The following is a 27,619-nucleotide window of genomic DNA, read 5'->3' as shown; positions in this document are numbered from 1 at the left end:
TGGGATTAATGGTTTTATTAATGATAACATTCATACTGCATTTCTAAGATTTATCCAAAAAAGCATATTGTATTTACATGCAATGGCCAATTCAAGATCACAAATTCAGACCACAGCTCCGTGAAGACTATGGCTTACTCCAAATTCAATTAAATACATCACACTCCTACCTCCTGCTTTCAACATGTACAGTAAAAACCCACTCTTCCTCCTTTTAGGGAATATAAAATTGCATTGATAACTGCACGGATTAGCAGTGATTACATTGGAAACACTTAAAACCTGAGAGACAAGCCCAAATAAGTCTGAGTGCTAACACGTCTGCTAACACGAATTCACCCGTGAATCATAATACAGACTGCTCAGTGGTCAACAGTGTATGATTTCAGTGGCCCTGGCTTCGACTGGAAGCTACGCCTCGCTGAGGCAGAGGGGCTGTACCCCTCACGCCTCCTTGACTACATAACACAGATGAACAGGGCCTTTTGTTGCTGTGGTGGTTAGATATCCCTTTTTGCTTTTTTTGTCTGTTCTCATTTCTGCTTGCTTTTAAAAGAAAAAAAAAAGTCTTTGGCCCATTTAGGTGGGGTTTTTACATCACAACATGTACAGGGATAAAATATGCACGTGCTCTGCAGCAAGCGCCTTCCTCCGGCTCCGAGGGTTCGGCCTCGTCCCCGCATCAGTGGAGTTCAGAACTCTTAGAGAGGCGAGCCCCACCAGAACATAGTGGTCAGAAAAATAAATACATGATTTTAACAGACGGACAGCTAAGCTTGTCATTACAGCCCAGAGGCAGTGGGTATTATTTCATTCCATGATCCGTTCTTTTAAAATACTGAAGACGATTCAGCGCCTCATCGCTTTTTGGTCACTCGATCAAGGCACTCCCATCCGAAGGGTAGGCTGTGTTAAACCCAGCACCTGTCACCTGCGACATTCTAGGAGGTCACCGATAACCCATCTCCCTCCGTCTCCCTGGAAACGGGAGCGGGTCTCCTCTCCCACCAGCTGGGATGCCCAACTCTGACTGCCCTGAGGTTTGCTTTTCTCAAGTTTTGTTCCTTCCTCAGTGGCAAATGTCGCCAGTTTGGGTAAGCAGGAATCCTGAGGTACCTAGGATGTTTGCTTTTTCGGTGAGTACTCCAGACACATAATCTTCGACCACCACATCCCTCGCTCCCCATTTCTGAGGCATGCCCACGTCTTCTTTTGCAGCTTAAGGAGGAAGCATAAGGAAGGCAGTCTGATGGGGGAATGCAGCACAGCTGCCCTCGTAAGGGAACTGGTCCTTCTGGGATACAGGGACACCACAGTAAAATGCCTACATAGGGTTATCCACCCAGTAAGTTGAGAAGGAGTAAGACACCCACAATTCCACCTAAAGACTTTACAAAATAAATCTCTCGTGCAGTCTCCCTTACATTTAGGGCCTCCCGTTTTTAAGGCACTGGGTTTTGAAGACTTGCAAGGTCAGGAAAACTAAAGATGAGACATACTACATGCTTCAAACATGGAGGCAAATGCAGACGACCAAACTAGACAGTGACAGAGTTACCACAGGGACAGAATGGGTTCCAAAAGCACAACTTTTCTTGGTTAGTGCATTGCATGTGCGTTGGCTATTAACTGCTAACATCTGCAGCTTAAACAATGCTTTTCTCCCGGAAGGAAACAAATGTTTACATCGCTCTGATAAAATTAAATGCCCGTAAGTACCAAGTGTCCAGTGGCCGCCGAAGAAGCGTGCCGGGTCGGTCGTTTCCAACGCGTATGAAGCCACAGCCCCACTCATTCCATAAATCGCTCAACGACAGTTTCACCCCTTAAGAAACACAAGGCGATGGGAAGACCTTAGGGGGGACTTTATCCAATGTCCCCCAGGTTAGGACCTGCTTGGAAGGAGTAGGGTTATACTTCATGGGGTGGAGCCTGCCATCTAGAAAAGCAAAAACACCAAACCCTCGAAGGAAAGGAAACGTCTGAGTCTTTTAGAGCAAATTTTCATCCTGAACTACAATCAGGATTCACAGCTACTTTTCATTTGGTTTTTCATCCGAAGAGCTCATTTTCCTTCCCGGCAGCGCTAAGGGATTTACTTTTTGGAATTGGAGCTGAGCCCGAACAAACTCACGATGTCAATCATTGCTTGTTTCAGGTTCTTCCCGAAGCGATGAGAATCCTTTCATTTAAAAACAAAAAACAGAAACAGGTTACAACGTGGAAATTCTCACATTTCAAGGCTTTTCACTTGTAATCTGACTCGAAGAACTAACATTCCTTTTTACCAATTCTCTAAGCTTTGACTTAGTCGCTTAATCATTAAGTTATAGCGTCTGGAGAGATATTAAGGGTTAAAAAAGATAGCAAACATGTTTGTGTGAGTGTGTGTTTTTTTTCTTTTCCATGATAGGTTATTACAAGACACTGCATGTAGTTCCCTGTGCTGTACAGTATGACTTGGTTCCTTACCTATTTTATATATAGTAGTGTATATTTGTTTTGTTTTGTTTTTGAAAACTAAGGTGCTTTATTTCTTTGTAAAAACAACTTATTAAGAGTAGTTTGGGGCTTCCCTGGTGGTGCAGTGGTAGAGAGTCCGCCTGTCGATGCAGGGGACACGGGTTCGTGCCCCGGTCCAGGAAGATCCCACATGCCGCGGAGCGGCTGGGCCCATGAGCCATGGCCGCTGAGCCTGCGCGTCCGGAGCTTGTGCTCCGCAACGGGAGAGGCCGCAGCAGTGAGAGGCCCGCGTACAGCAAAAAAAAAAAAAAAAAAAAAAGAGTAGTTTGAACAGTACTTGTCTTATTCTTGTCATATAACTTATTGTATGGAGCAAACATCGTTTCCATGCCTCAGCTAATTGTCACACACCTGCTGAAGTTTCCATTAGCTTCCAACACTTTATCTTTTGCAGTGAAATAACTCTGATAGTTTGTTTTTTTAATTTAATTTTTATTTTATATTATAGTTGATTTACAATGTTGTGTTAGTTTCAGATATACAGCAAAGTGAATCAGTTATACATATATCCATTCTTTTTCATATTCTTTTCCCATACATGTTATTACAGAATATTGAGTAGAGTTCCTTGTGCTATACAGTAGGTCCTTATTGACCATCTACTTTATATATAGTAATGTGTATCTGCTAATCCCAAACTCCTAATTTATCCCTCCCCACCCCCTTTTCCCTTTGGTAACCATAAGTTTGTTTTCTATGTCTGTGACTCTATTTCCGTTTTGTAAATAAGTTCATTTTTATCATTTTTTAAGATTCTACATCTAAGTGATTGCATGTGATATTTATCTTTCTCTGTCTGACTTACTTCACTTAGTATGATAATCCCTAGGTCCAACCATGTTGCTGCAAATGGCATTACTTCATTCTTTTTTATGGCAGAGTAATATTCCACTGTGTGTGTACACGTACACACACACACACACACACACACACACACACACACACACACACACACACACACTACATCTCCTTTATCCATTCATCTCTTGATGGACATTCAGGTTGCTTCCACGTCTTAGCTATTGTAAATAGTGCTGCTATGAACATTGGGGTGCATGTTATCTTTTTGAATGAAGAGTTTTCTTTGGATATATGCCCAGGAGGGGGATTGCAGGGTAATATGGTAGCTCTATTTTTAGTTTCTTAAGGAACCTCCATACTGTTTTCCATAGTGGCTGCACCAATTTACATTCTGTGTGGGTGTGGTTTCCCCTAATCTACGGCTTCCCCTAATGTCAATACGTTACATAAAACACAATACGCAAGTGAATTCCAATCTTCTCTGTTAAAGGTGAGCCTGGCATTGCCTGTCAGGCTATGTACCATGTGGAAAGGAGAGAATATAAACAAGGATTAAATGTGCCATGCCAGGAAGGTGGTCGCGGGTTCCATTCACAGAGAACCCTGCAGACCCCTGCTTCAATGTGTATATGTCTTTCTTAGCGTGTGCACACGAATCTTAATCCACCCTCCAATGTTGCAGAGAGTCTGGAAGCTGCAGAAGCACTCCAACGTTACAATCTAAAACCACTGTGACCAGCAAAGATACACACTTTCAACCAAATAAGATCGATCCCTTTAAAACTATTAAGAGACTTTCAAAATCCTTGTTTTGAAAATGTCCCAACCAAGCAAGAGTACATAACTGAATTGAAATTTTCTGTCAAATCAAGGATGTGCTCAAAAGAAAACAGTGAAAAACCCCAACTTTAGAAAAGAGAACTTTTGTTTCGTACTCACTGTCTCAGGGCAGGAGAACTTGGAAGAAATGTGGAAACTGATGAGCTTCTCACCCACGAGAATGTACGACACCCCGTAGCCGTCGTCAGCAACCTGCGGAAAAGAAGGTTTAAATGGATCCGTGGGGGACTTCCCGGCGGTCCAAGGGTTGAGACCCCGCGCTTCCACTGCAGGGGGCACGGGTTCCATCCCCGGCCGGGGAACTAAGATCCTGCATGCCGCGGGGCACGGCCAATCCATCAGTAGAACCCTGGGCAACGCGGCCATGGGCAAAGGGGATTTCTGACATTTTCACTGTGAGACTGCCATCAGTATCTGCAGACGCCTGGCCGCTTACCGGTCCAAAGCCGCCTCCGCTTGACACGTACTCCGGATTCCTTTCCAAATTGAACAGTTCCACCTGCTGCTGAGGGGTCTGGCTGGTGGACAATCTCCAAGGCTCAGATAGCACCTGTGGAGTAAAACAAGGAAATGTTCCAACGACACTTCCCAATTCCATTCTCTTCTGGCCCCGAGGAGCCCGGGTGGAAGACAAGAAAGGGCTTGCTCGGTGTTCACACTGTTTCAGACACCAGAGGCCTATGTCCCTGAAGGCCTCGCCGGCTCGGGGCAGGAGGTCTGCAGAGAGGGATGGAGCAGGTGAGGACACCCGGACTGGAGGGGCCAACACCGGCTGATGGGGTCTTAAGGCAGGGAAGGTGGCAGATACGTAAGATTTGGAACGGGGGCAGTGGTGTGCTGGAGCTGACTGGTACCAGCTCCCCTAAGATGGCTGCCAGATTTCCGGAACTTTCCAAGCTGCTTGTTAAACAGCCATTATTTTTTTATTATTACTTTTTTTGCGGTACGCGGGCCTCTCACCGTCACGGCCCCTCCCGCTGCGGAGCACAGGCTCCGGACGAGCAGGCTCAGCGGCCATGGCTCATGGGCCCAGCCGCTCCGCGGCATGTGGGATCCTCCCGGACCGGGTCACGAACCCGCGTCCCCTGCGTCGGCAGGCGGACTATCAACCACTGCGCCACCAGGGAAGCCCAAACACAGCCATTATTAAAAATTAAATTTTATTGGGACTTCCCTGGCAGTCCAGTGGTTAAGACTTCACACTTCCACTGCAGAGGGCTTGGGTTCGATCCCTGGTTGGGGAACTAAGAGCTCACATGCTGCGTGGCACGGCCGAAAAAAAAGAAAAACAACACTCAGAGCTCATCCCCTGCTAATTATTTTAGTACAAGCCATGGCATCCCAGGGGATGAAGAAATGCGGCTCCAATTTTCCATGGTGAGGACAGTTGAGCCCCAAGACTCACCTGTGAGGCCAGTTCCGACTGGCAAAGCTGTGCTACTGATCTACGAAGTTTTGGTTTAGCCAAGAAAGCTGAGTGGGCTGCCCCAGAAGTGACTCACCTCCTTCAGGAAAGGGGAGTCGACAGCGAGGTATTTGGACACCACGTAGAGGCAGAAGAGATGGCGGTCGATCCCGGAGCCGGTCATCGCCAGGTGGCACAGGTGCTGATGCTTCTTGGACGCAATCTTGAATAACTTGAGCCTCTGTTCAACCTAAAATAACAAAAGACGGGGACTTTCAAGTCGTGCGTCATGGGCTAAGCTCCAGGATCCAGCGGTCCGACGGGGTGCTGAGAAAGCACGTCACTGGTGGTGGTGCGGGTGTGTGTGTGGGGTGTCTCTGGGTGGTTGCCAAGGCGACCTGACCAGAAACCCCACTGGCCGACTGCCCCTTCCGCAGATACGCTGCAAACGGGGCGGCGTGGAGGCTGCAGGGGGACAAGTTGTTGGAGAGGCAGTTTCGGGGTCCTGTGTGCAGCCCACTGGGCATCAATCATTCCACCTTTTATACAAATGAGACCACCAAGCAGGTAGGAAAGCGCCAGCCTCCAAGCCTCATCAGGTGGAAATGACGGTCTGTCCCTCTCAGCGGGCTGTGATGTTCCTGCGGGTCATAAATAACCCTCCAAAGTGGTCTGGAAGCTCTACTAAAACAGCGCTTCCGGGGCCTTCAGGTTGGACCCGAAAAGCCTGCTTCAGCTCGTCTGGGCCCTGTTCAGTCAATCACAGAACGAGGTGACACGGCACCCTTCCGTGGGATGTGGAGGCCCATCCGGGCTCTGGCCCACCCACTCCAGAACCGGTCCTCAAGGCTGATTCTGAAGGCAGCTAGTGACAGATCAGAGCAATCCGTCACAAGACCTCCTGAGCTCTTCCCACAGAATCGAAAGCCTTTCCAGAACGGAGGTTCCTCCAGGGCAGAGCAAGAGCCCTGGGCCATGTCTCCTCGGGGGTCAGCAGGCACCTGCCCTCCGGGTCAGGCAGAACTGGCTGTGGATGGACCTCAGCCCCTAACCAGGTGTGCGGCCCAGCAGTTTGCTGAATCCATCTAAGTCTCTGTTCCTTTACCTACAAAAATGAACTGATGATACGTCATGGGCCACCGCTAGGATCGTCAAAGGCGACGTACAGAAAACCTGGAGCCCCAAGCCTGCTCAAGGAGCTTCAGCACGGGCAGCGGGCTTCAGGAACCCCGAGCAGAAGGCTCCTGTGATAGTCAGTTTTCCCACCCAGACACCGACTACCTGCACTGTCTTGCAGCATCTCCCTGCCACTCCTTTATTCACTGGCTGTGTACTGCTCTGATTTGAAGACTCTTAGGAAGTATAATCTGATTTATAGGAGTTACAGAAGGACAGAAGCTTGATGCAAACATGAACCTTTGTGTCTGTCCTGACGGTTTCCTTTTTTCTTTTTTTAAATTTTTTTTTTTTTGCCACTCCACGAGGCATGCAGGATCTTAGCTCCCCGACCATGGGTTGAACCCACACCCCCTGCAGTGGAAGCGCGGAGTCCTAACCACTGGACCACCGGGGAAGACCCCGACAGTCACCTTTTAATATTTTCTGTCCCTTCGAGAGGGGTGAAGGAAAGGAGATGCTGGATACAGACCTGCTGGAGAAAGTATGCACGGGATTTAATCAGGGAAGGCTGCGTGTCAACCTCAGGGGCTGTTCTGTGAAAAGCACTGTCCCGCTCCCGGCCGGGCAGCACCTACCGTCTGCGTGGGGTCCACCATGGCCAGCACAAAGTTGCACGACTCAGTGGTGCAGGAACGCACGGTCTCCGTCCTGCCCTCTCGGAAGAGCCGGGTCATGGAGGCCTCGTAGGTGAGGGAAAATTTGCCCATGTCCTGGGAAAGGAAAAATATTTTAACACAAGGCAGGGCATGTTGACAAACTAAAGCATGAGAAGGCATCGCTTAAGATCAGCCGGGAAAAACACACTTCACCGTCAGCTGCAGTTTATAGTCATCGTCAATTTTTACTCGGGCTTATGCAGCAGGCAGGTGGAAACGTCACTAGCTTTGCAAAGGAAGGGGGCGGTCCAGGTTTCTGTTTCCAAATGCAGCTGGGGCCATGACCCGATTTCCTGAGTTTCACACACCTGCCGGAGTGCAGACGTGACTACGGAGGGATACAGGACAGGACCGGGAGATCGGCATGCAAGAGTAGGAAATTATTTAACTTCAGGAGAGGGGACCGGTTGGGAACGTCCTCCTCCAGGGAGCGGGAAGTGGGTGGGTGGCCAGCGCCTGCAGCGCACAGCCCCCTGCCCCCCCCCCCCGGTAGACAGGAGGGAGAGAAAGCAGGAGGGAACAGCTGTGTGGGAGCTGGCAGAGGCGGTGGGAGGCAGACGGGAGGTCTCTTTAGAATGTTCATGTTTTCTCAGTGAAATAAGTTCATCTACTCAGAGTGAGGATGGGGAGACGGCACCGGAGTCAGAAAGCAGGTGTGAAACAGGCTCTAAGGGCACAGAGAGTGGTGGTCTGGGGCCATCAGAGTCAGGGCTCATGAATTAAGGAAGATGAGCCAGCGATTTGGGGGTTTTCTCCGGCCGTGCAGGACCAAAGCAGGCAGACACCTGGACCGCGCTGGGGATGGGTCTGCTGTGCTTGGGGCCCCAGGGCCGAGGTCGGGGTGATGGTGACAGGCTGTGGAATCCAAGTCCAGAGAGAAAAAGAGGGAGGCAAGATGGGCAGAGGAAAGGGCAGGGTGGAGGCCCTGATGGGGTCCAGGGACGCTGGTGTCAAGGAGCAGAGAGGAGACGGGATGACGGAAAGGGCTAGAGGCGCCTGGGGCTGGGACCCTGCAGGTGATATGCGGATGGCACAGCAGGTGACGCATGAGAGCTGGGTCAGGTCCACGGGAGCTCGGGGCAGCCCAGCACCCGTGCCATGGGAGGAAACCATCTGCAAACCACCTGCTCGAAGACAACCAAGTTCCCCCACATGGACGGGAAAAGTGCTGAGCGGCAGTTTGTAGACCCAGATGATTCCTGACCAGATGACACCCCTCTGGGCATTTGGGTCCTGGTGGCCCCAGGGTGACAGGGGACACCCTGCAATAGGCCGATACTGTTAATTCAGGAGCGGGCAAGGCTGAACCTCCGGTGTGTGAGCCAGACCCGTGAGTAGCCTTGCAGGGCTCTTCCCCCGACCCCCAAGGCCGGTAGGGTTGACTTAACATTGGCTGTTCCCACCATCCTGCATGTACAGGGATGAAGCCAGCTGGCCATGGGGTCTGAGTGCCATCCCAGCCTCTGGTGGCCCCCAGCACCCAGCACAAAGACCTACCAGCTCACAACACTTGTCCTTTAATACACCGGTTATTAAATTTCCCTTGGATGGGGTCCGAGAGGTTCTAACTCCTCATTCTGGCCTACGGTCAGCAGGGGGTCCCAGGTCATTTACCAAATATGCCTTTGGGAGAACTCCCTACAGGAGGGGAGCTTACTATGGGGGTGCTTTCCAAGGGGCTCATCATGGGGAGCACGGAGGGAAGGAGGGGACAAGGAAGAAGTATAAATGTAGTATTTTAGTCATTTAATACAGGTTAACTTGGGATAGATGATGCAATGATTTATTTGAAGTCAGCTTTCCAACATCAAACTTCAACTGTATAAGTGGTCAGCGCAATCATGCATTATATCCACAATTTTAAAATATGGCCATCTTGGGCTTCCCTGGTGGCGCAGTGGTTGAGAGTCCGCCTGCCGATGCAGGGGACACAGGTTCGTGCCCCGGTCCGGGAAGATCTCACATGCCGTGGAGCGGCTGGGCCCGTGAGCCGTGGCCGCTGAGCCTGCGCGTCCGGAGCCTGTGCTCCGCAACGGGAGGGGCCGTGACGGTGAGAGGCCCGCGTACCGCAAAAAAAAAACCAAAAAACAAATAATCCTTAACTTTGAAAGAGTAACTTGATTTAAGAGTCACTGTAATACATGCTTATGCAAAAATTAAAACATAGAAAAATATAAGAAAATGAAGATCAATCTTCAGAGCGCTGCCTGCCAGTATTTTCCCCTCTCTCCTTTCCAGACTTTGCATAGAATAAAGTGAGAGTCAGGAAGCGTTTTCTGTAAAATGCAGGTGGTAAATATCATCGTCCTGGTGGGCCAGGTGGTCTCTGCTGCAACTTTTCAGCTCTGCCACCGTAGCTCACAAACAACCGTGGACAATACGCCAAAAAGTGGGTATGACCACGTGCCAATAAACTTGATCTCTGCTCTCTGACATTTCATTTGATTTTCACCTATCACAAAACAGTCTTAATTTTTTTCAACTATTAAAACTGTAAGACCAGGGACTTCCCTGGTGGCGCAGTGGTTAAGAATCCCGCCAGCCAATGCAGGGACACGGGTTCGAGCCCTGGTCCAGGAAGATCCCACATGCCACGGAGCAACTAAGCCTGTGCGCCATAACTACTGAAGCCCACGCGCCTAGAGCCCACGAGCCACAACTACTGAGCCCGCGTGCCACAACTACTGACGCCTGCAGGCCTAGAGGCCGTGCTCCGCAACAAGAGAAGCCACCGCAATGAGAAGCCCGCTCACCGCAACGAAGAGTAGCCCCCACTCTCCCCAACTAGAGAAAGCCCGCACACAGCAACGAAGACCCAACGCAGCCAAAAAAACAACAAAGAAAGTAAGACCATTCTCCACTCAAGGGCCATGTGAACTAGCTGAAGGGCTCCTGTGGCCTGTGGGCCAGAGTTTGCAGATCCCTTGTAAACAATGAATAACATCTTGTTTTATGACTAAGTTTTTTCCCAGAATACACCATAGAAATCACTTAATAGTTACATAATACTCCATGTATAAAAATGCCACAGTCTAACAAATTTCACTTTGAGAACCTTTTAGATTGCTTCAAATTTTTACAGAGGGGCAAGCTTAAACTCATCTTTGTCAACCTGTCCTTTCACTGAATACAATTCTCAGAGTAGAATTTGCTGGGTAAACAGGTGTGCCTTCCCAGTGATTCTTCAGGCTGTGTGCGCCCCACAGATGACCATTCCCACTGCTGAGTTCGAACACCCCTTTCTCAGGCCACCCTTCCAAACACAGAATGTAGAAAAGCTCTTTGCAAACTGCACAGGCAAAAACTCAGTCTTATTTAAGCTGCGCTTATTAGATTCCTGGTAAGATTAAACTCTTGCTGTACATTCACTGACTGTTTGTTGCTATTTTTCTTCTCTTGTGAACCACCAATTTCTGCTCTGACTCCATGTTTTTCTATTGGGCGGTTTATTTTCCCGAAGTGGAACCATCTAGCCCGTTTTTCCAACTCCACTGATGACTCAAGTCATTCCTTCCCATCAATGTTAAATGAATCGCTATATGATTTCACAGAACTATTCTGGCACCAAAACTATACCATATTAATCACTATAAGCTTCATATAAACGTTAGCCCTCCAGATGAACTTGAAGGTAAAGCCGTCAGCTCCTTTCCTACAATCACCTCCAGACCTCTTACTATGTTCACACTGCACACGTGAACCAGGAACATCCATCTCCACGGTGACAAGTCTTTCTATCCAAAATCACAGCCTTCTCTCCCTTTCTGAGAGTCCATCGCTTCTCGACAGCTCTGGGCCTTCCTTCCCAAAGGTCCCGTCTGCTTTATAAACAGACGCCTGGGCAGTGCACTGGTTAGGACTCCACGCTTTCACTGCCTAGGGCCCAGGTTCGATCCCTGGTCGGGGAACTCAGATCCCACAAGCCGCGTGGCACAGCACGCCTGCCTGCATGAAGGAACAAAGAAAGAAAGAAACACCTGGGGTCCCAGATTTTTGTTTCCAGTTTGCATCACATTTTCCTACGATGTTTCCTGCTTGGCTATTGTGGCTCTACGAGGAAGATGCTGATCTTTGCATAATTCTGCACCGGCCCTCCTTCCTGAACACGCTTCTTAACCGTAAAAGCTTTTCCGCCCGCTCCATCTTCTGAGCAGATGAGCGAATATTCCTCCTGCCCCATGAGCCTGTCGGCTGCACTCGCTGTACTTCACGGAAAGCTGTCTGGGAACAGCCTCCTGGGGCCTCCTCATCCTTCTTGTTTTAATGGGGTCGCCTCCACGCTTTACCTTTGAGGAATACGCTGGTGGCTGATGCAGGATGGGATTTACTGTGTTAAGGAAACAGCCCCCATACTAAGAGTTATCGAGACAGGATGCTACATTTTGAATGCCTTCTTAGCAACTGCCACAATGACTGGCTTCTTCTCTGATCTAGTAATATGATTTAATCTACTGTCGGATTTACTAATACCAAACCGTCCTCCTGCCGCTGGGATCAACTATTGCTGGTGATTGTATCTTCCCTGTACTGGTAGATGCTATTCGCTCTTCTTATACTCAGATTTTTTGCATCTGCACTTGTGAGCAAAATTGACCCATGGCTTCCTTTATTCGTGCAACCATCAGCTGAAAAGCTGTATCACAGCGGCTGAGGACTAGCTTGCTTGGATCCAACCTCAGCTTTGCCACAAACGAGCTACAGATTGCAGGCAGGATACCCCACCTCCTCGAGTATAAAAGCGGAGATGAGAAAGTACCCTCCTCGGGGTTGCTATGAGGGTTAACCGGCTGCTGCCAGCACTCAGCCCGGCACTGGGCAGGCTCCGTGCAGGTCACTGTCACGACCAGAGTGAGGCTAGTCCTGGGAGGCCATCAGGCAGCTTCCTTCCTTCCTGAAGCCTCTGGAGCTGCCCGCTCTTCAAAGCCGCGAAGCTGCTGCCTGCCGGTTCACACTGGCGGGTGGGCAGCTCTCCAACTACCTGTCTGTCATCCACGCACACCGACCTTCTCAGACTGTCTACCTTGTCTGGGGCCCACTTTACGCATTTGTGTTCCTGCAGAAAATCCTCATTTCCTCGAGATTTTCAAACGTGTTGCTATGGAACCTGGGATCCTCTGATTAAAATCGTCTCTGTATCTGAAGGGTCACCACCTCCTCAGTTCCTAACGCTGCAGACTTACGTGCCATTTGCTTATCAATTTTTAAAAATCAAGATAATTAAATCTAAGATCCAGGACCTCAATCCCATTATATCTTCTATTCACTTCATCTGTCAGACAAAGCTCAAGTCCCCTACAATGACTGTGCTTCTCTCCAACCGCCTGGGGCGCATTCATTTCAGGGAATGTGATACTTGGGAAAAGAAAGCGTCATCATCATCACGACCATCTTTTTTTTTTTGTTTTTTTGAATTTTATTTATACAGCAGGTTCTTATCAGTTATCCATTTTATACATATTAGTGTATATATGTCAATCCCAATCTCCCAATTCATCACACCACTACCACACTCGCCGCTTTCCCACCTTGGTGTCCATACGTTTGTTCTCTACATCTGTGTCTCTATTTCTGCCCTGCAAACCGGTTCATCTGTACCATTTTTCTAGGTTCCACATATATGCATTAATATACGATATTTGTTTTGCTCCTTCTAACTTACTTCACTCTGTATGACGGTCTCTAGATCCACCCAGGCCCCTACAAATGACCCAGTTTCGTTCCTTTTTCTGGCTGAGTAATATTCCATTGTATATATGTACCACTTCTTCTTTATCCATTCATCTGTTGATGGGCATTTAGGTTGCTTCCATGTCCTGGCTATTGTAAATAGTGCTGTAATGAACACTGGGGTGCATGTGTCTTTTTGAATTATGGTTTTCTCTGGGTATATGCCCAGTAGTGCAATTGCTGGATCATATGGTAATTCTATTTTTAGTTTTTTAAGGAACCTCCATACTGTTCTCCATAGTGGCTATATCAATTTACATTACCACTAACAGTGCAAGAGGGTTCTCTTTTCTCCACACCCTCTCCAGCATGTGCTGTTTGTAGATTTTCTGATGATGCCCATTCTAACCAGTGTGAGGTGATACCTCATTGTAGTTTTGATTTGCATTTCTCTAATAATTAGTGATGTTGAGCAGCTTTTCATGTACCTCTTGGCCATCTGTATGTCTTCTTTAGAGAAATGTCTATTTAGGTCTTCTGTCCATTTTTGGATTGGGTTGATTGTTTTTTTTAATATTGAGCTGCATGAGCTGTTTATATATTTTGGAGATTAACCCTTTGTCCGTTGATCTGTTTGCAAATATTTTCTCCCATTCTGAGGGTTGTATTTTCGTCTTGTTTGTAGTTTCCTTTGCTGTGCAAAAACTTTTAGGTTTCATTAGGTCCCATTTGTTTATTTTTGTTTTTATTTCCATTACTCTAGGAGGTGCATCAAAAAAGATCTTGCTGTGATTTATGTCAAAGAGTGTTCTTCCTATGTTTTCCTCTAAGAGTTTTATAGTGTCCAGTCTTACATTTAGGTCTCTAATCCATTTTGGATTTATTTCTGTGTATGGTGTTAGGATGTTCTAATTTCATTCTTTTACATGTAGCTGTCCAGTTTTCCCAGCACCACTTACTGAAAAGACTGTCTTCTCTCCATTGCATATCCTTGCCTCCTTTGTCATAGATTAGTTGACCATAGGTGCGTGGGTTTATCTTTGGGCTTTCTATCCTGTTCCATTGATCTATATTCCCGTTTTTGTGCCAGTACCATATCGTCTTGATTACTGTAGCTTTGTAGTATAGTCTGAAGTCAGGGAGCCTGATTCCTCCAACTCCATTTTTTTCCCTCAAGACCGCTTTGGCTGTTCAGGATCTTTTGTGTCTCCATAAAAATTTTAAGATTCTTTGTTCTAGTTCTGTAAAAAACGCCATTGGTAATTTGACAGGGATTGCATTGAATCTGTAGATTGCTTTGGGTAGTATAGTCATTTTCACAATAATCGTTCTTCCAATCCAAGAACATGGTATATCTCTCCATCTGTTGGTATCATCTTTAATTTCTTTCATCAGTGTCTTATAGTTTTCTGCATACAGGTCTTTTGTCTCCCTAAGTAGTTTTATTCCTAGGTATTTTATTCTTTTTGTTGCAGTGGTAAATGGGAGTGTTTCCTTAATTTTTCTTTCAGATTTTTCATCATTAGTGTATGGGAATGCAAGAGATTTCTGTGCGTTAATTTTGTATCCTGCAACTTCACCAAATTCATTGATTAGCTCTAGTAGTTTTCTGGTGGCATCTTTAGGATTCTCTATGTATAGTATTATGTCATCTGCAAACAGTGAGTTTTACTTCTTCTTTTCCAATTTGTATTCCTTTTATTTCTTTTTCTTCTCTGATTGCCGTGGCTAGGACTTCCAAAACTATGTTGAATAATAGTGGTGAGTGTGGACATCCTTGTCTTGTTCCTGATCTTAGAGGAAATGCTTTCAGTTTTTCACCATTGAGAACGATGTTTGCTGTGGGTTTGTCATATATAGCCTTTATTATGTCGAGGTAGGTTCCCTCTATGACCACTTTCTGGAGAGATTTTATTGTAAGTGGGTGTTGAATTTTGTCAAAAGCTTTTTCTGAATCTATTGAGATGATCATATAGTTTTTCTCCTTCAATTTGTTAATATGGTGTATCACATTGATTGATTTGCATATATTGAAGAATCCTTGCATCCCTGGGATAAATCCCACTTGATCGTGGTGTATGATCCTTTTAATGTGTTGGTGGATTCTGCTTGCTAGTACTTTGTTGAGGATTTGTGCATCTATATTCATCAGTGATATTGGTCTGTAATTTTCTTTTTTTGTGGTATCTTTGTCCGGTTTTGGTATCAGGGTGATGGTGCCCTCATAGAATGAGTTTGGAGTGTTCCTTCTTCTGCAATTTTTTGGAAGAGTTTGAGAAGGATGGATGTTAGCTCTTCTCTAAATGTCTGATAGAACTCACCTGTGAAGCCATCTGGTCCTGGACCTTCGTTTGTTGGAAGATTTTTTTTTTAACATTTTTATTGGAGTATACTTGCTTTACAATAGTGTGTTAGTTTCCACTTCATAACAAAGTGAATCAGTTATACATATACATATATCCCCATATCTCTTCCCTCTTGCATCTCCCACCCTCCCTAACCCACAAAGCACCGAGCTGATCTCCCTGTGCTATGCGGCTGCTTCCCACTAGCTATCTATTTTACATTTGGTAGTGTATGTATGTCCTTGCCACTCTCTCACTTTGTCCCAGCTTACCCTTCCCCCTCCCCATATCCTCAAGTCCATTCTCTAGTAGGTCTGTCTTTATTCCTGTCTTGCCCCTAGGTTCTTCATGACTTTTTTTTTCTTAGATTCTATATATATGTGTTAGCACACGGTATTTGTTTTACTCTTTCTGACTTACTTCACTCTGTATGACAGACTCTAGGTCCATCCACCTCACTACAAATAACTCAATTTCGTTTCTTTTTATGGCTGAGTAATATTCCATTGTATATATGTGCCACATCTTCTTTATCCATTCATCTGTCGATGGACACTTAGGTTGCTTCCATGTCCTGGCTATTGTAAACAGAGATGCAATAAATATTGTGGTACATGACTTTTTGAATTATGGTTTGTTGGAAGACTTTTAATCACAGTTTCAACTTCATTACTTGTGATTGGTCCGTTCATATTTTCTATTTCTTCCTGGTTCAGTATTAGAAGGTTATACTTTTCTAAGAATTTGTCCATTTCTTCCAGGTTGTCCATTTTATTGGCATAGAGTTGCTTGTAGTAGTGTCTTATGATGCTTTGTATTTCTGTGGTGTCTGTTGTAACTTCTCCTTTTTCATTTCTAATTTCAATGATTTGAGTCCTCTCCCTCTTTTTCTTGATGAGTCTGGCTAATGGCTTATCAATTTTGTTTATCTTCTCAAAGAACCAGCTTTTAGGTTTACTGATCTTTGCTATTGTTTTCTTTGTTTCTATTTCATTTATTTCTGCTCTGATCTTTATGATTTCTTTCCTTCTACTAACTTTGGGTTTTGTTTGTTCTTCTTTCTCTAGGTCTTTTAGGTGTAAGGTTAGATTGTTTATTTGAGGTGTTTGTTGTTTCCTGAGGTAGGATTGTATTGCTATAAACTTCCCTCTTAGAACTGCTTTTACTGCATCCCATAGGCTTTGGATCATCGTGTTTTCATTGTCATTTGTCTCGAGGTATTTTTTTATTTCCTCTTGATTTCTTCAGTGATCTCTTAGTTATTTAGTACAGCAGTGTTTAGCCTTGATGTGTTTTGTGTTTTTTTACCTTTTTTCCCTGTAATTGATTTCTAATCTCATAGTGTTGTGGTCAGAAAAGATGCTTGATATGATTTCAATTTTCTTAAATTTACTGAGGTTTGATTTGTGACACAAGCTGTGATCTATCCTGGGGAATGTTCTGTGCGCACTTGAGAAGAAAGTGTAATCTGATGTTTTTGGATGGAACGTCCTATAAATATCAATTAAATCTATCTGGTCTATTGTGTCATTTGAAGCTTGTGTTTCGGGGCTTCCCTGGTGGCACAGTGGTTGAGAGTCCGCCTGCTGATGTAGGGGGGGACACGGGTTCGTGCCCTGGTCCGGTAAGATCCCACATGCCACGGAGTGGCTAGGCCCGTGAGCCATGGCCGCTGAGCCTGCGCATCTGGGGCCTGTGCTCCGCAACGGGAGAGGCCAGAACAGTGAGAGGCCCGCGTACAGAAAAAAAAAATAAAATTAAATTAAAAAGCTTCTGCTTCCTTATTAATTTTCTGTTTGGATGATCTGTTCATTGGTGTAAGTGAGGTGTTAAAGTCCCCCACTATTAATATGTTACTGTCGATTTCCTCTTTTAGAGCTGTTAACAGTTGCCTTATGTATTCAGGTGCTCCTATGTTGGGTGCATATATATTTACAATTGTTATATCTTCTTGGATTGATCCCTTGATCATTATGTAGTGTCCTTCCTTCTCTTGTAACATTTTTTATTTTAAAGTCTGTTTTGTCTGATATGAGTATTGCTACTCCAGCTTTCTTTTGATTTCCATTTGCATGGAATATCTTTTTCCATCCCCTCACTCTCAGTCCGTATGTGTCCCTAGGTCTGAAGTGGATCTTCTTGTAGACAGCACATATATGGGTCTTGTTTTTGTATCCATTCAGTGAGCCTGTGTCTTTTGGTTGGAACATTTAATCCATTCATGTTTAAGGTAATTATCAATATGTATGTTCCTATTACCATTTTCTTAATTGTTCTGGGTTTGTTTTTGTAGGTTCTTTTCTTCTCTTGTGTTTCCCACTTAGAGAAGTTCCTTTAGCGTTCGTTGTAGAGCTGGTTTGGCGGTGCTGAATTCTCTTAGCTTTTGCTTGTCTGTAAAGCTTTTGATTTCTTCATCGAATATGAATAAGAGCCTTGCTGGGTAGAGTAATCTTGGTTGTAGGTTCTTCCCTTTCATCACTTTCAATATGTCTTGCCACTCCCTTCTGACTTGTAGAGTTTGTTGAGAAATCAGCTGTTAATTTATGGGAGTTCCCTTGTATGTTATTTGTCGTTTTTCCCTTGCTGCTTTCAATAATTTTTCTTTGTGTTTAATTTTTGCCAGTTTGATTACTATGTGTCTTGGCATGTTTCTCCTTGGGTTTATCCTGTATGGGACTCTCTGCGCTTCCTGGACTTGGGTGGCTATTTCCTTTCTCATGTTAGGGGAGTTTTCGACTATAATCTCTTCCAATATTTTCTTGGGTCCTTTCTCTCTCTCTTTTCCTTCTGGGACCCCTATGATGTGAATGTTGTTGCGTTTAATGTTGTCCCAGAGGTGTCTTAGGCTGTCTTCATGTCTTTTCATTTTTTTTCTTTATTCTGTTCCACAGCAGTGAATTCCACCATTCTGTCTTCCAGGTCACTTATCCGTTCTTCTGCCTCAGTTTCTGCTATTGATTCCTTCTAGTGTATTTTTCATTTCAGTTATTGTATTGTTTGTCTCTGTTTGTTTGTTCTTTAATTCTTCTAGGTCTTTGTTAAACATTTCTTGCATCTTCTCGATCTTTGCCTCCATTCTTTTTCCGAGGTCCTGGATCATCTTCGCTATCATTATTCTGAATTCTTTTTCTGGAAGGTTGCCTATCTCCACTTCATTTAGTTGTTTTTCTGGGGTGTTATCTTGTTCCTTCATCTGGTACATAGTCCTCTGCCTTTTCATCTTGTCTATCTTTCTGTGAATGTGGTTTTTGTTCCACAGGCTGCAGGACTATAGTTCTTCTTGCTTCTGCTGTCTGCCTTCTGGTGGATTAGGCTATCTAAGAGGCTTGTGCAAGTTTCCCTGATGGGAGGGACTCGATCATGACCATCTTTATTAAGAACTGTATTACAGTTAATTTTAGGTACAACTGTGGCCCATCAGTTGTCGTTTACCTGATACTAACATTGCCTCTTGTGCTCTTCTGCATCTGTTTATCTTCCTGACCTGAGTTATAGAGGAATCGAACCTACAGGCCACCCCCTGGATCCATCCGACTCCAGTGTCACCTTGGCAGGTCACCTCAACTCTCTGAACCTCTGTTTTCTCACCTGTAAAATGGGCGAACAATAGCTCCTCCCTAGTGAGGGGACTGTGAGAGCGCTGAGACCAGTGCCTGGCACAAAGCAAAACTCACAAGGGCAGAACCGGTATCCAGGGATGCTGCACTGCATCTGGGCACAGCACTCAAGCTTTAAAACGAAAGTTCTCTGTTAAAAACAGGGCACATCTTGGGACTTCCCTGGCGGTCCAGTGGTTAGGACTTTGCCTTGCAATGCAGGGTGTACAGGTTCGTTCCCTGGTCAGGGAGCTAAGATCCCACATGCCTCGTGGCCAAAAAACCAATACATAAAACAAAAGCAGTATATTGTAACAAGTTCAATAAGGACTTTAAAAATGTTCCCCATCAAAAAAAAATTCTTAAAGAAAAAACAAAATGGGTTCGATCCCTGGTCAGGGAACTAAGATCCTGCCTGCTGCTTGGCATGGCCAAAGAAAAAACAAAAATGAAAACAAAAAACATTAAAAACAAACAAACAACAACAACAGAAAACCAGGGCATATCTTGAGCCAATGCCACTAGGATTTCTGCCAGCCCTGGAAACTAGGGGTGCCCTCTCAGGGTGGAACGCTCCCTCCAACAGAAAAGAATCCCACTAAGGTCCTCCTGGGGCCTGGGCTATGTCTCTGATGGGACCGTCACGTGCAAGCCAGAATGTGCCCAGAGGCCCAGAGAGGCAGTGGAAACACCACGAGCTTCTGATCCTACAGGGACCCCATCTATCCCAGAGCACCTCCCAGGGCCTGGCATATCCACTTTTATGAAAGAGGGTGTCAAAGGTCAGAGACACCCAGTCATTTGCCCTAAGTAGTTCTGCTTTACCAAACCCTAGGACTGGGAGCCTAAAGGTTTATTTCCCACTTTGTGGAGCAATGAGAGCTCACTTGGCTACCATCCCCCACACTCTCCCTCTACTCCTGCGCAATACAGGAAACCGCCACTGCTCCAGGCGCTTCTGCTGGATGCTTGTCCCATCTGTCTGTGGGAGGAGCCCCCACACCATGACAGGCACGACCTGCTCCCATGATGGGTCCTCCCTATCCGCTGGGCAAACGGCCTTGGACCTGCACTTAGGGACCCCAGAAGCCCTCAGGATGAAAACCCCAGCAGCCCTCAGGATGAAAACCCCAGCAGCCCTCAGGATGAAAACCCCAGCAGCCCTCAGGATGAAAACCCCAGCTTGGGGTCTCCTCACCTTGTAATGAGCCAGCTGGAGGGACAGCTGCACGAAGGCGTCCGGGCTGGTTCTGCATTTCTTGATCAGCCCTTTACCGAAAGCACTGAACAGAAAAGAACAGAAATCCACGTCGCTGGCCAGGAGGTTCGCGCTGCTCAGGGAAGTCTCTATGACTTCCTGACACTTGGGAAAAAAGGAGAAAAGCTTTCACTTAATGGGAGGGAAAATACTGACACATACTCTGAAGAAAAGAGCAAGCTGGCTTTCAGCACAGCTGACAGACTTGCCGCTTGGAAATACACACATCGCTTTTTCTTCTCGGTTTTCCCCAACCTTTCTAACTTAAGAGCTGCAATGAGTTAGCAACATGGCAACCCCCCCTGCCCTTGAAGAGCAGTGGGGTGGCCCAAGCAGGAGGAACTCCTGGTTCCCAGTGGGACCCCAAAGGGCATTTCAAAGTGTCACAGGTTCTGTTTCGTGAGATCCACTCTTGTTATATGCTGGCCATTGAGGAACTAGTTTTAAAAAGGAAATGGACTGGGACTTCCCTGGTGGTCCAGTGGTTAAGACTCCGCACTTTCACTGCAGGCGGCATGGGTTCGAGCCATGCTGGGGAACTAAGATCCTGCATGCCTCAACAAAGATCCCATGTGCCGCAACTAAGACCCAGCGCAGCCAAATAAATAAATATAAAAAAAAAAGATCCTGCACGCCATGCGGTGTGGCCAAAAAATTAGAAAAATAAAGTAAAAAGGAAAGGGACTGTGGTCGAGTCGTACAATGGGAATGAGCCCTCAACCGTGAAGTCACATGGAGGAATCTTAAATGATTACCACCAAGTGAAAGAAGCCGATCTGAAAGGGGTGCAGACTGTACGATTCCAGTTATGAAATTCGGGGAAAGGCAAAATGATGGAGACAGTGAAAAGACCGCTGGTTGCTGGGAGTGAGGCAGGAGAGAGGGATGAATAGACAGAGGAAAGGTTTTTTAGGGCAGTGACACTGCTCTGTATGATACTATGATGACCCCCAGTACACCTTTGTCCACACCACAGATGCACAACACCAAAAGTGAACCCTGGGGAGTTTCCTGGTGGCCTAGTGGCTAGGATTCTGGGCTCTCACTGCCAGGGCCTGGGTTCAATCCCTGGTCAAGGAACTGACATCCTGCAAGCCACACGGCACGGACAGAGGGAAAAAAAATAGTGAGCCTTGACGTGAACTACGGACTCTAGTGATACTGACTTGTCAGTGCAGCTTCTTCGACTGTTACGGACGCACCAAGTGGCAGGGGACTTTGGTCGCAGGGGAGGTTGTGATGTTTGAGGGCAGCGAGAGCGTGGGGACTCTCTGAACCTTCCACTCAACTTTGCTGTGAACCTGAAACTGCTTTAAATAATAAAGTCCATCAAAAAAAATTTTTTTTAATAAACGGTAAGTGACTTGGTTAGCTAAAAGGACCCTCAACCACACACTTCAGCAGAGGTTACATCTCTCTGAGGAACACACATCAGCCCCAGGAAGGCAGACTGGACAAAAAAGTGCAGATGGGCAAGACTGCAGGACTAGATGCAATATTTTCCACATCAAAATGACTTCTTGGGGGCTTCCCTGGTGGTGCAGTGGTTGAGAGTCTGCCTGCCAATGCAGGGGACACGGGTTCGTGCCCCGGTCCGGGAAGATCCCACATGGCACGGAGCGGCTGGGCCCGTGAGCCATGGCCGCTGAGCCTGCGCGTCCGGAGCCTGTGCTCCGCAACGGGAGAGGCCACAACAGTGAGAGGCCCGCGTACCACAAAAAAAAAAAAAAAAAAAAAATGACTTCTTGGGGCTTCCCTGGCAGTCTGGTGGTTAAGACTCCGTGCTCCCACTGCAGGGGGTGTGGGTTCAATCCCTGGTTGGGGAATCAAGATCCCGCATGCTGCACGGCACGGCCAAAAAAAGAAAAAAAAAGAAAAACACTTCACAGGCCCCAGGAATTCCTGCTTGGCTTGGGTAAGCTAGGATTTGGTATTTCCAACCCTTAAATTCCTTCCGGAAATGGCTTCCACTGAGCGAACTGCATTGGAGAACACTTAGAGGAACAAAAATGACAAATTAGTGATTTAGAGTATTCCAACTCCAAAGCAAGTGATTTTGGTTTTCACTTTTTCATTGTGATGTCTAGCTAAGTTTGAGCTGGAATTTTCACTGACAATCTTAGCCAAATGCTTTAAATGAAAGAAGAAATATTTACTGGGGCTTCCCAGGCAACTGGAGCTGTAGCAACTCTGAGGTCCCAGTAAGAAACCCCCAGGCAGACAGATTTCCATCTCGGGGGTCTTCAACTGACCTCGTGAACACTTAGGAAGGACAGCTGGAAAAGTCGACTGTTACAGTTTAAACTCATTTCCCACCCAACATAATTAACAAGTGCCTGATCACTGGGACTTACTTCCTGCGGGATGTCCCACTGTAGCCGGGTGGGGTATGGGATGTTTGAGTTGGTGTCCCCTTTACAGTGTCCATCCTCTGCATAACCCAGCTGGAAGCTGTCCGTGGCCAGTACGTACTGTCGAAAATAAAAAGATACATCTGTGAAGTCAGAGCTCATCACAGCTAATAGCGTTACACAAAAGTTATCTGACCTCCCAAAGTAGACAAACCCGCGTTCTTTCTAGAGATAACATCAAGACTTAACCATAGGGCTTCCCTGGTGGCGCAGTGGTTAAGAATCCGCCTGCCAATGCAGGGGACACGGGTTCGAGCCCTGGTCCGGGAAGATCCCACACACGGTGGAGCAACTAAGCCCATGCACCACTACTGAGCCTGCGCTCTAGAGCCCACACACCACAACTACTGAGCCCATGTGCCACAACCACTGAAGCCTGCACTCCTAGAGACTGTGCTCCGCAACAAGAGAACCCACCACAATGAGAAGCCTGCGCACCGCAATGAAGAGTAGCCCCCACTCTCGCCACAACTAGAGAAAAGCTTGCGCGCAGCAATGAAGACCCAATGCCAGCCAAAAATTTAAAAAATACATAAATAAATAAATTTATTTAAAAAAAAAAGACTTAACCATAACTACTTGCTTACAGTCTGCTGTGCATCTGACATCCTCTGCACAGCCACCTAATGAGATATTCTTACCTCCATTTCAGGGGCAAGAAAAATGGACCTGGAGAGGTTCAACAGCGTTTGGACAGGTAAAGAGCACAGCCAGGATGTGAGCAGAGCGTCTGACGCACAGAAAGCAGCTCAGAGCCTGCTTCGAGGTCCCAGGCTGTGCGCTAGTGCCCTCCGGGTGCTACCCCACTGGATATTTACACTAGCCTGTAAAGTACTAACTATCATTCCTGCTTGTATAAATGAGAAAGCAGCCTCAGAGGGGTGAAGAGTCTGTCCCAGTTCACACTCCTCAGGGAGCCAGGATGTGGGCCCAGGTGTGGATGTTTCCTGTTCACTGGCAGGTAAACCTAAGTCAGCTTATTCAACGGTATCTACAGAGCACCCACTATGGGTCAGCAATGCTTCTGAGCACCCGTGATAGGACAGTGAACAAAACAGACAAGAATGTCTGCCCTTCTACAAAAGGTTAAAGGTGGCCATGGCCTAGCAATTTGGCTCCTAGGTATGTACTCAAAAGAAATGAAAATAGGGAATTCCCTGGCAGTCCAGTGGTTAGGACTCTGCGCTCTCACTGCTGAGGGCCTGGGTTCAATCCCTGGCCAGGGAACTAAGATCCCACAAGCCACGCAGTGCGGCAAAAAAAAAAAAAAAAAAGAAAGAAAAGAAAAAGAAAACATATGTTCACATAAAACTTGTATGCTAATGTCCACAGAAGCATTATTTATAGTAGTCAAAAAGGGCTTCCCTGGTGGCACAGTGGCTGAGAGCCCGCCTGCCGATGCAGGGGACACGGGTTTGTGCCCCGGTCCGGGAAGATCCCACATGCCGCGGAGCGGCTGGGCCCGTGAGCCATGGCCGCTGAGCCTGCGCGTCCGGAGCCTGTGCTCCGCAGCGGGAGAGGCCACAACAGTGAGAGGCCTGTGTACCGCAAAAAAAAAAAAAAGTGGAACAAATCCAGATGTCCACTGAGTGATGAATTAACAACATGTGGTCTAATCATACGAAGGAACACTATTCAGCCATAAAAAGGAATGAAATACCGTTAACAGTACAATGTAGATGAACCTTGAAAACATTAGCCAGACACACAAGGCTGCGTACTGTGTGTTTCCGTTTCTATGAAATGGCCAGAACAGTCAAACTGACAGAGACAGAAAGGAGCTTAGTGGTTACCCAGGGCTGCGGCAAGAGGCTGAGGGTGGGGAGTTTCCTCAGGGGGGTGATAAAAACGTCCTGGAATTAGTGGCAATGGATAGACAACCACCTCGTAATGTACAAAAGCCACTGAACTGTTTGCTTTAAGAGGGTGAATTTCATGGTATGGGAATTACATCCAATAAAACAGAAACAAAAGTATTTTAAAAAAGGAATCTCTGCACTGGGGGAGCTTACATTCCAGTGGGGGAAGCAAAACAAACAAACAAAAAACAACTCAAGGGACTTCCCTGGTGGTCCAGTGGGTGCTCCCAATGCAGGGGGCCCCGGTTTGATCCCTGGTGGGGGAACTACATCCCGCATGCATGCCGCAACTAAGAAGTCCATATGCTGCAAGGAAGTTCCCACGTGCTGCAACTAAGACCCGGCGCAGCCAAAATAAATAATAAAATTTACAATATTTTTTAAAAATTTAAAAAAACAACCCAAGGTCAGATGGTGATACTGTCAAATGGTGAGGGGGGCAGGGGGGTTCCAGGATGAGGGAGCGTGGAGCGGGGCCACATGCATGTGCGGCCGGCATCCTGCAGAGCTGGGCAGGTGAGGGAGCCCAGCCTATCTGTGTCTGCACTGTGTCAGAGCCCCTAAAGAGTCCAACACAATTACACATCAGGAACACACCGACAGCCAACAGGATTCAGCCTGGACCAGATTTGTTTTTAGCTGGCATGGCTGGCGTCCTTGTAATGGCCCCTTAACTGGCTCTGGCGTGGGCCTCCACGACAAGACAGTGGGTCAGTTCCCATCCGTGCGGGGAGCAACTGGGCTCCTGTCTGACCCCTGGAGTCACAGGCCATTCTGTCTACTGGGCAGTTAACAGTTAAACACTGCCACTTCCAACTGGTCACCCTGGTCTGCGACTAAATCCCTTTACCTTATCTTATCCAGAGTACTGAAAAAATAAGCCTGGCCTTGTCAGCAGCCAGTAGATTTCTCTGTTTGGTAAATGTACCCTACGTAGTCCAGACTGCCTAGGATTCAGAGTCTTTTCCCGTTTACCAAGAAACAGCTCTTATGCACTTATTACTGGGAGAGTCCTTGGAACAGGGTGTAACAGACCTAGATCATTATCCTGTGCCAACAGACTTAAACGGTCTTGTTGTGGTGTCCAGTGGTGCCGAAGGGGGGCTGATCTTTGCTTGATTTGCAGCTGAAAGGGTCTCTAAGCCTTTGTCGGCAGAAGCAAAGACCAGGGTGGTGATGAGCCTTACGGATACCCGGTTGTTCTTATCATGGATAAATGTCTTAGGACCACGCTGCTGTTGTCTTAGACTGGAGCATTTTTTTCCCCTTTTTAAAGGTTTTCCCACATAGAAAACCTCCCCTGGCTGAAGGAACGGCAGGTTAGGTTTTGCTGAGACCCTAACCACAGGGAAGACAGTCAAGTAAAGTGGGAAAGACCCAGCAGGAGCTCCCCTGTGGATGTCATCACAAGTGCACTACACGATCTGATTTCAGGGACAAGACCCGGGCTCTACGGCCTGGGCGGGACAGTGAGGCGATCGGCCTGCGGTCACGGTCACGGGCGTGTGTCTCCCACATGGGCAGTGACAGTGAGTCACTGTGTTCCACTCCATTTATTAGGGCGGCGGCAACATGAAGATTGCAGAAATACTGTGTTCACTGTGACTCTCAAAGGGGCTTCTCTGTTCAACAAAGTCACCTCAAGTCTGGTCAAAGGGGATGATACACAATTTGAGTCGAGTCCACTGTGTTTTGTTGTTGTTGTATTTATTTATTTATTTTTAAAGACACCCAATTTATTTTAATGTTTATTTATTTAGGCTGCGTGGGTCTTAGTTGTGGCATGCGGGATCTTTAGTTGCGGCATGCGGTATCTAGTTCCCCGACCAGGGATCGAATCTGGGCCCCCTGCGTTGGGAGCATGGAGTCTTAGCCACTGGACCACCAGGGAAGTCCCTTGTTTTTTTTTTTTTAATTGAAGTATAGTTGATTTCCAATATTATGTCAGTTTCAGGTGTACAGCAAAATGATTCCCTCTTATGTATATATTTTCAGATTATAGGTTATTTCAAGATATTGAATGTAGTTCTCTGTGTTATACAGTAAATCCTTGTTGTTTATCTATTGGATTGGCCAAAAAGTTTGTTCGGGTTCCCTGACCAGGAACTGAACCCGGGCCCTCAGCAGTGAGAGCACAGAGTCCTAACCACTGGACCGCCAGGGAATTCTCTGTTTCTGTTTTGTATATAGATTCATGTGTATTATTTTTTAGATTCCACATATAAATGATATCGTATAGTACTTGTCTTTCTCTGTCAAGTCCACTGTTGACAGGCCTAGAATTTAGCAATTTCCTTACAAAAGAACCTGACAGGCGAACTCAGAAAACAAAACCTTCACTCAGCTTTTCATGCCAAACATGACACAGGTCAAACAGCTCAGACACAAATGAATTTTAAAACAGTTTAAAAGTGGCAGGGCCAATATGCACTGTATTTTATTTTATTTTATTTATTTTTTTTTTGCGGTACGCGGGCCTCTCACTGTTGTGGCCTCTCCTGCTGCAGAGCACAGGCTTCGGACGCGCAGGCTCAGCGGCCATGGCTCACGGGCCCAGCCGCCGCGCGGCATGCGGGATCCTCCCAGACCGGGGCACGAACCCGTGTCCCCCTGCATCGGCAGGCGGACTCCCAACCACCGCGCCACCAGGGAAGCCCCGCACTGTATTTTAAAATGTTAGGTGGGGGACTTCCCTCGTGGTCCAGTGGTTAAGACTCCACGCTTCCACTGCAGGGGGCACGGGTTCGATCCCTGGTCAGGGAACTAAGATCCCACATGCCGCACGGCACAGCCAAAAGAATAAAAATAAAATATTAGGTGGAGGGACAGGATGACAAGGATTTGGTGGGTTTTCTTAGAACTTGGTAATTCTAAGAATTAAGTGAAGTGGTAAAAGGCACGCTGCATTTTTATAAACCAAGATTTTTAATACCCTTGCCTTTATTTGGCCTAACGCTCGGCAGATAGGAAAATCTAGAAAACACAGCAAAGAAGGGGTGGTTTATTTCAAAATAACTGAGCTTCAGTTCCACCCTGATGTCACTGCGTTGGAGCTGAGGCCATCTCACTATTTTAGCTC

General features: G+C 46.6%; 1 protein-coding gene across 3 annotated transcripts in view; it reads right to left on the bottom strand.

Moving 5' to 3' along the window:
• The window catches only part of CPT1A (carnitine palmitoyltransferase 1A), a 63,613-nt gene continuing 35,994 nt past the window's right edge, over positions 1-27,619 (bottom strand). For all 3 annotated transcript variants that reach the window (XM_079928371.1, XM_079928373.1, XM_079928372.1), the window contains 7 exons: positions 22,625-22,741; positions 20,211-20,375; positions 7,324-7,458; positions 5,667-5,819; positions 4,601-4,714; positions 4,264-4,356; positions 1-2,182 (listed from right to left, as the gene is read on the bottom strand). In XM_079928371.1, the coding sequence (XP_079784497.1) occupies positions 2,096-2,182; positions 4,264-4,356; positions 4,601-4,714; positions 5,667-5,819; positions 7,324-7,458; positions 20,211-20,375; positions 22,625-22,741 (864 nt within the window). In that variant the 3' untranslated portion in view covers positions 1-2,095. The remainder of the gene's footprint in view (positions 2,183-4,263; positions 4,357-4,600; positions 4,715-5,666; positions 5,820-7,323; positions 7,459-20,210; positions 20,376-22,624; positions 22,742-27,619) is intronic.

The sequence above is a fragment of the Stenella coeruleoalba genome (genome assembly GCF_951394435.1).
Source record: "Stenella coeruleoalba genome assembly, chromosome: 8".
NCBI classification, from domain to species: Eukaryota; Metazoa; Chordata; class Mammalia; order Artiodactyla; family Delphinidae; genus Stenella; species Stenella coeruleoalba.
Note: the sequence above shows the minus strand (reverse complement) of the source record. Positions and strands in the feature narration are given on the sequence as shown.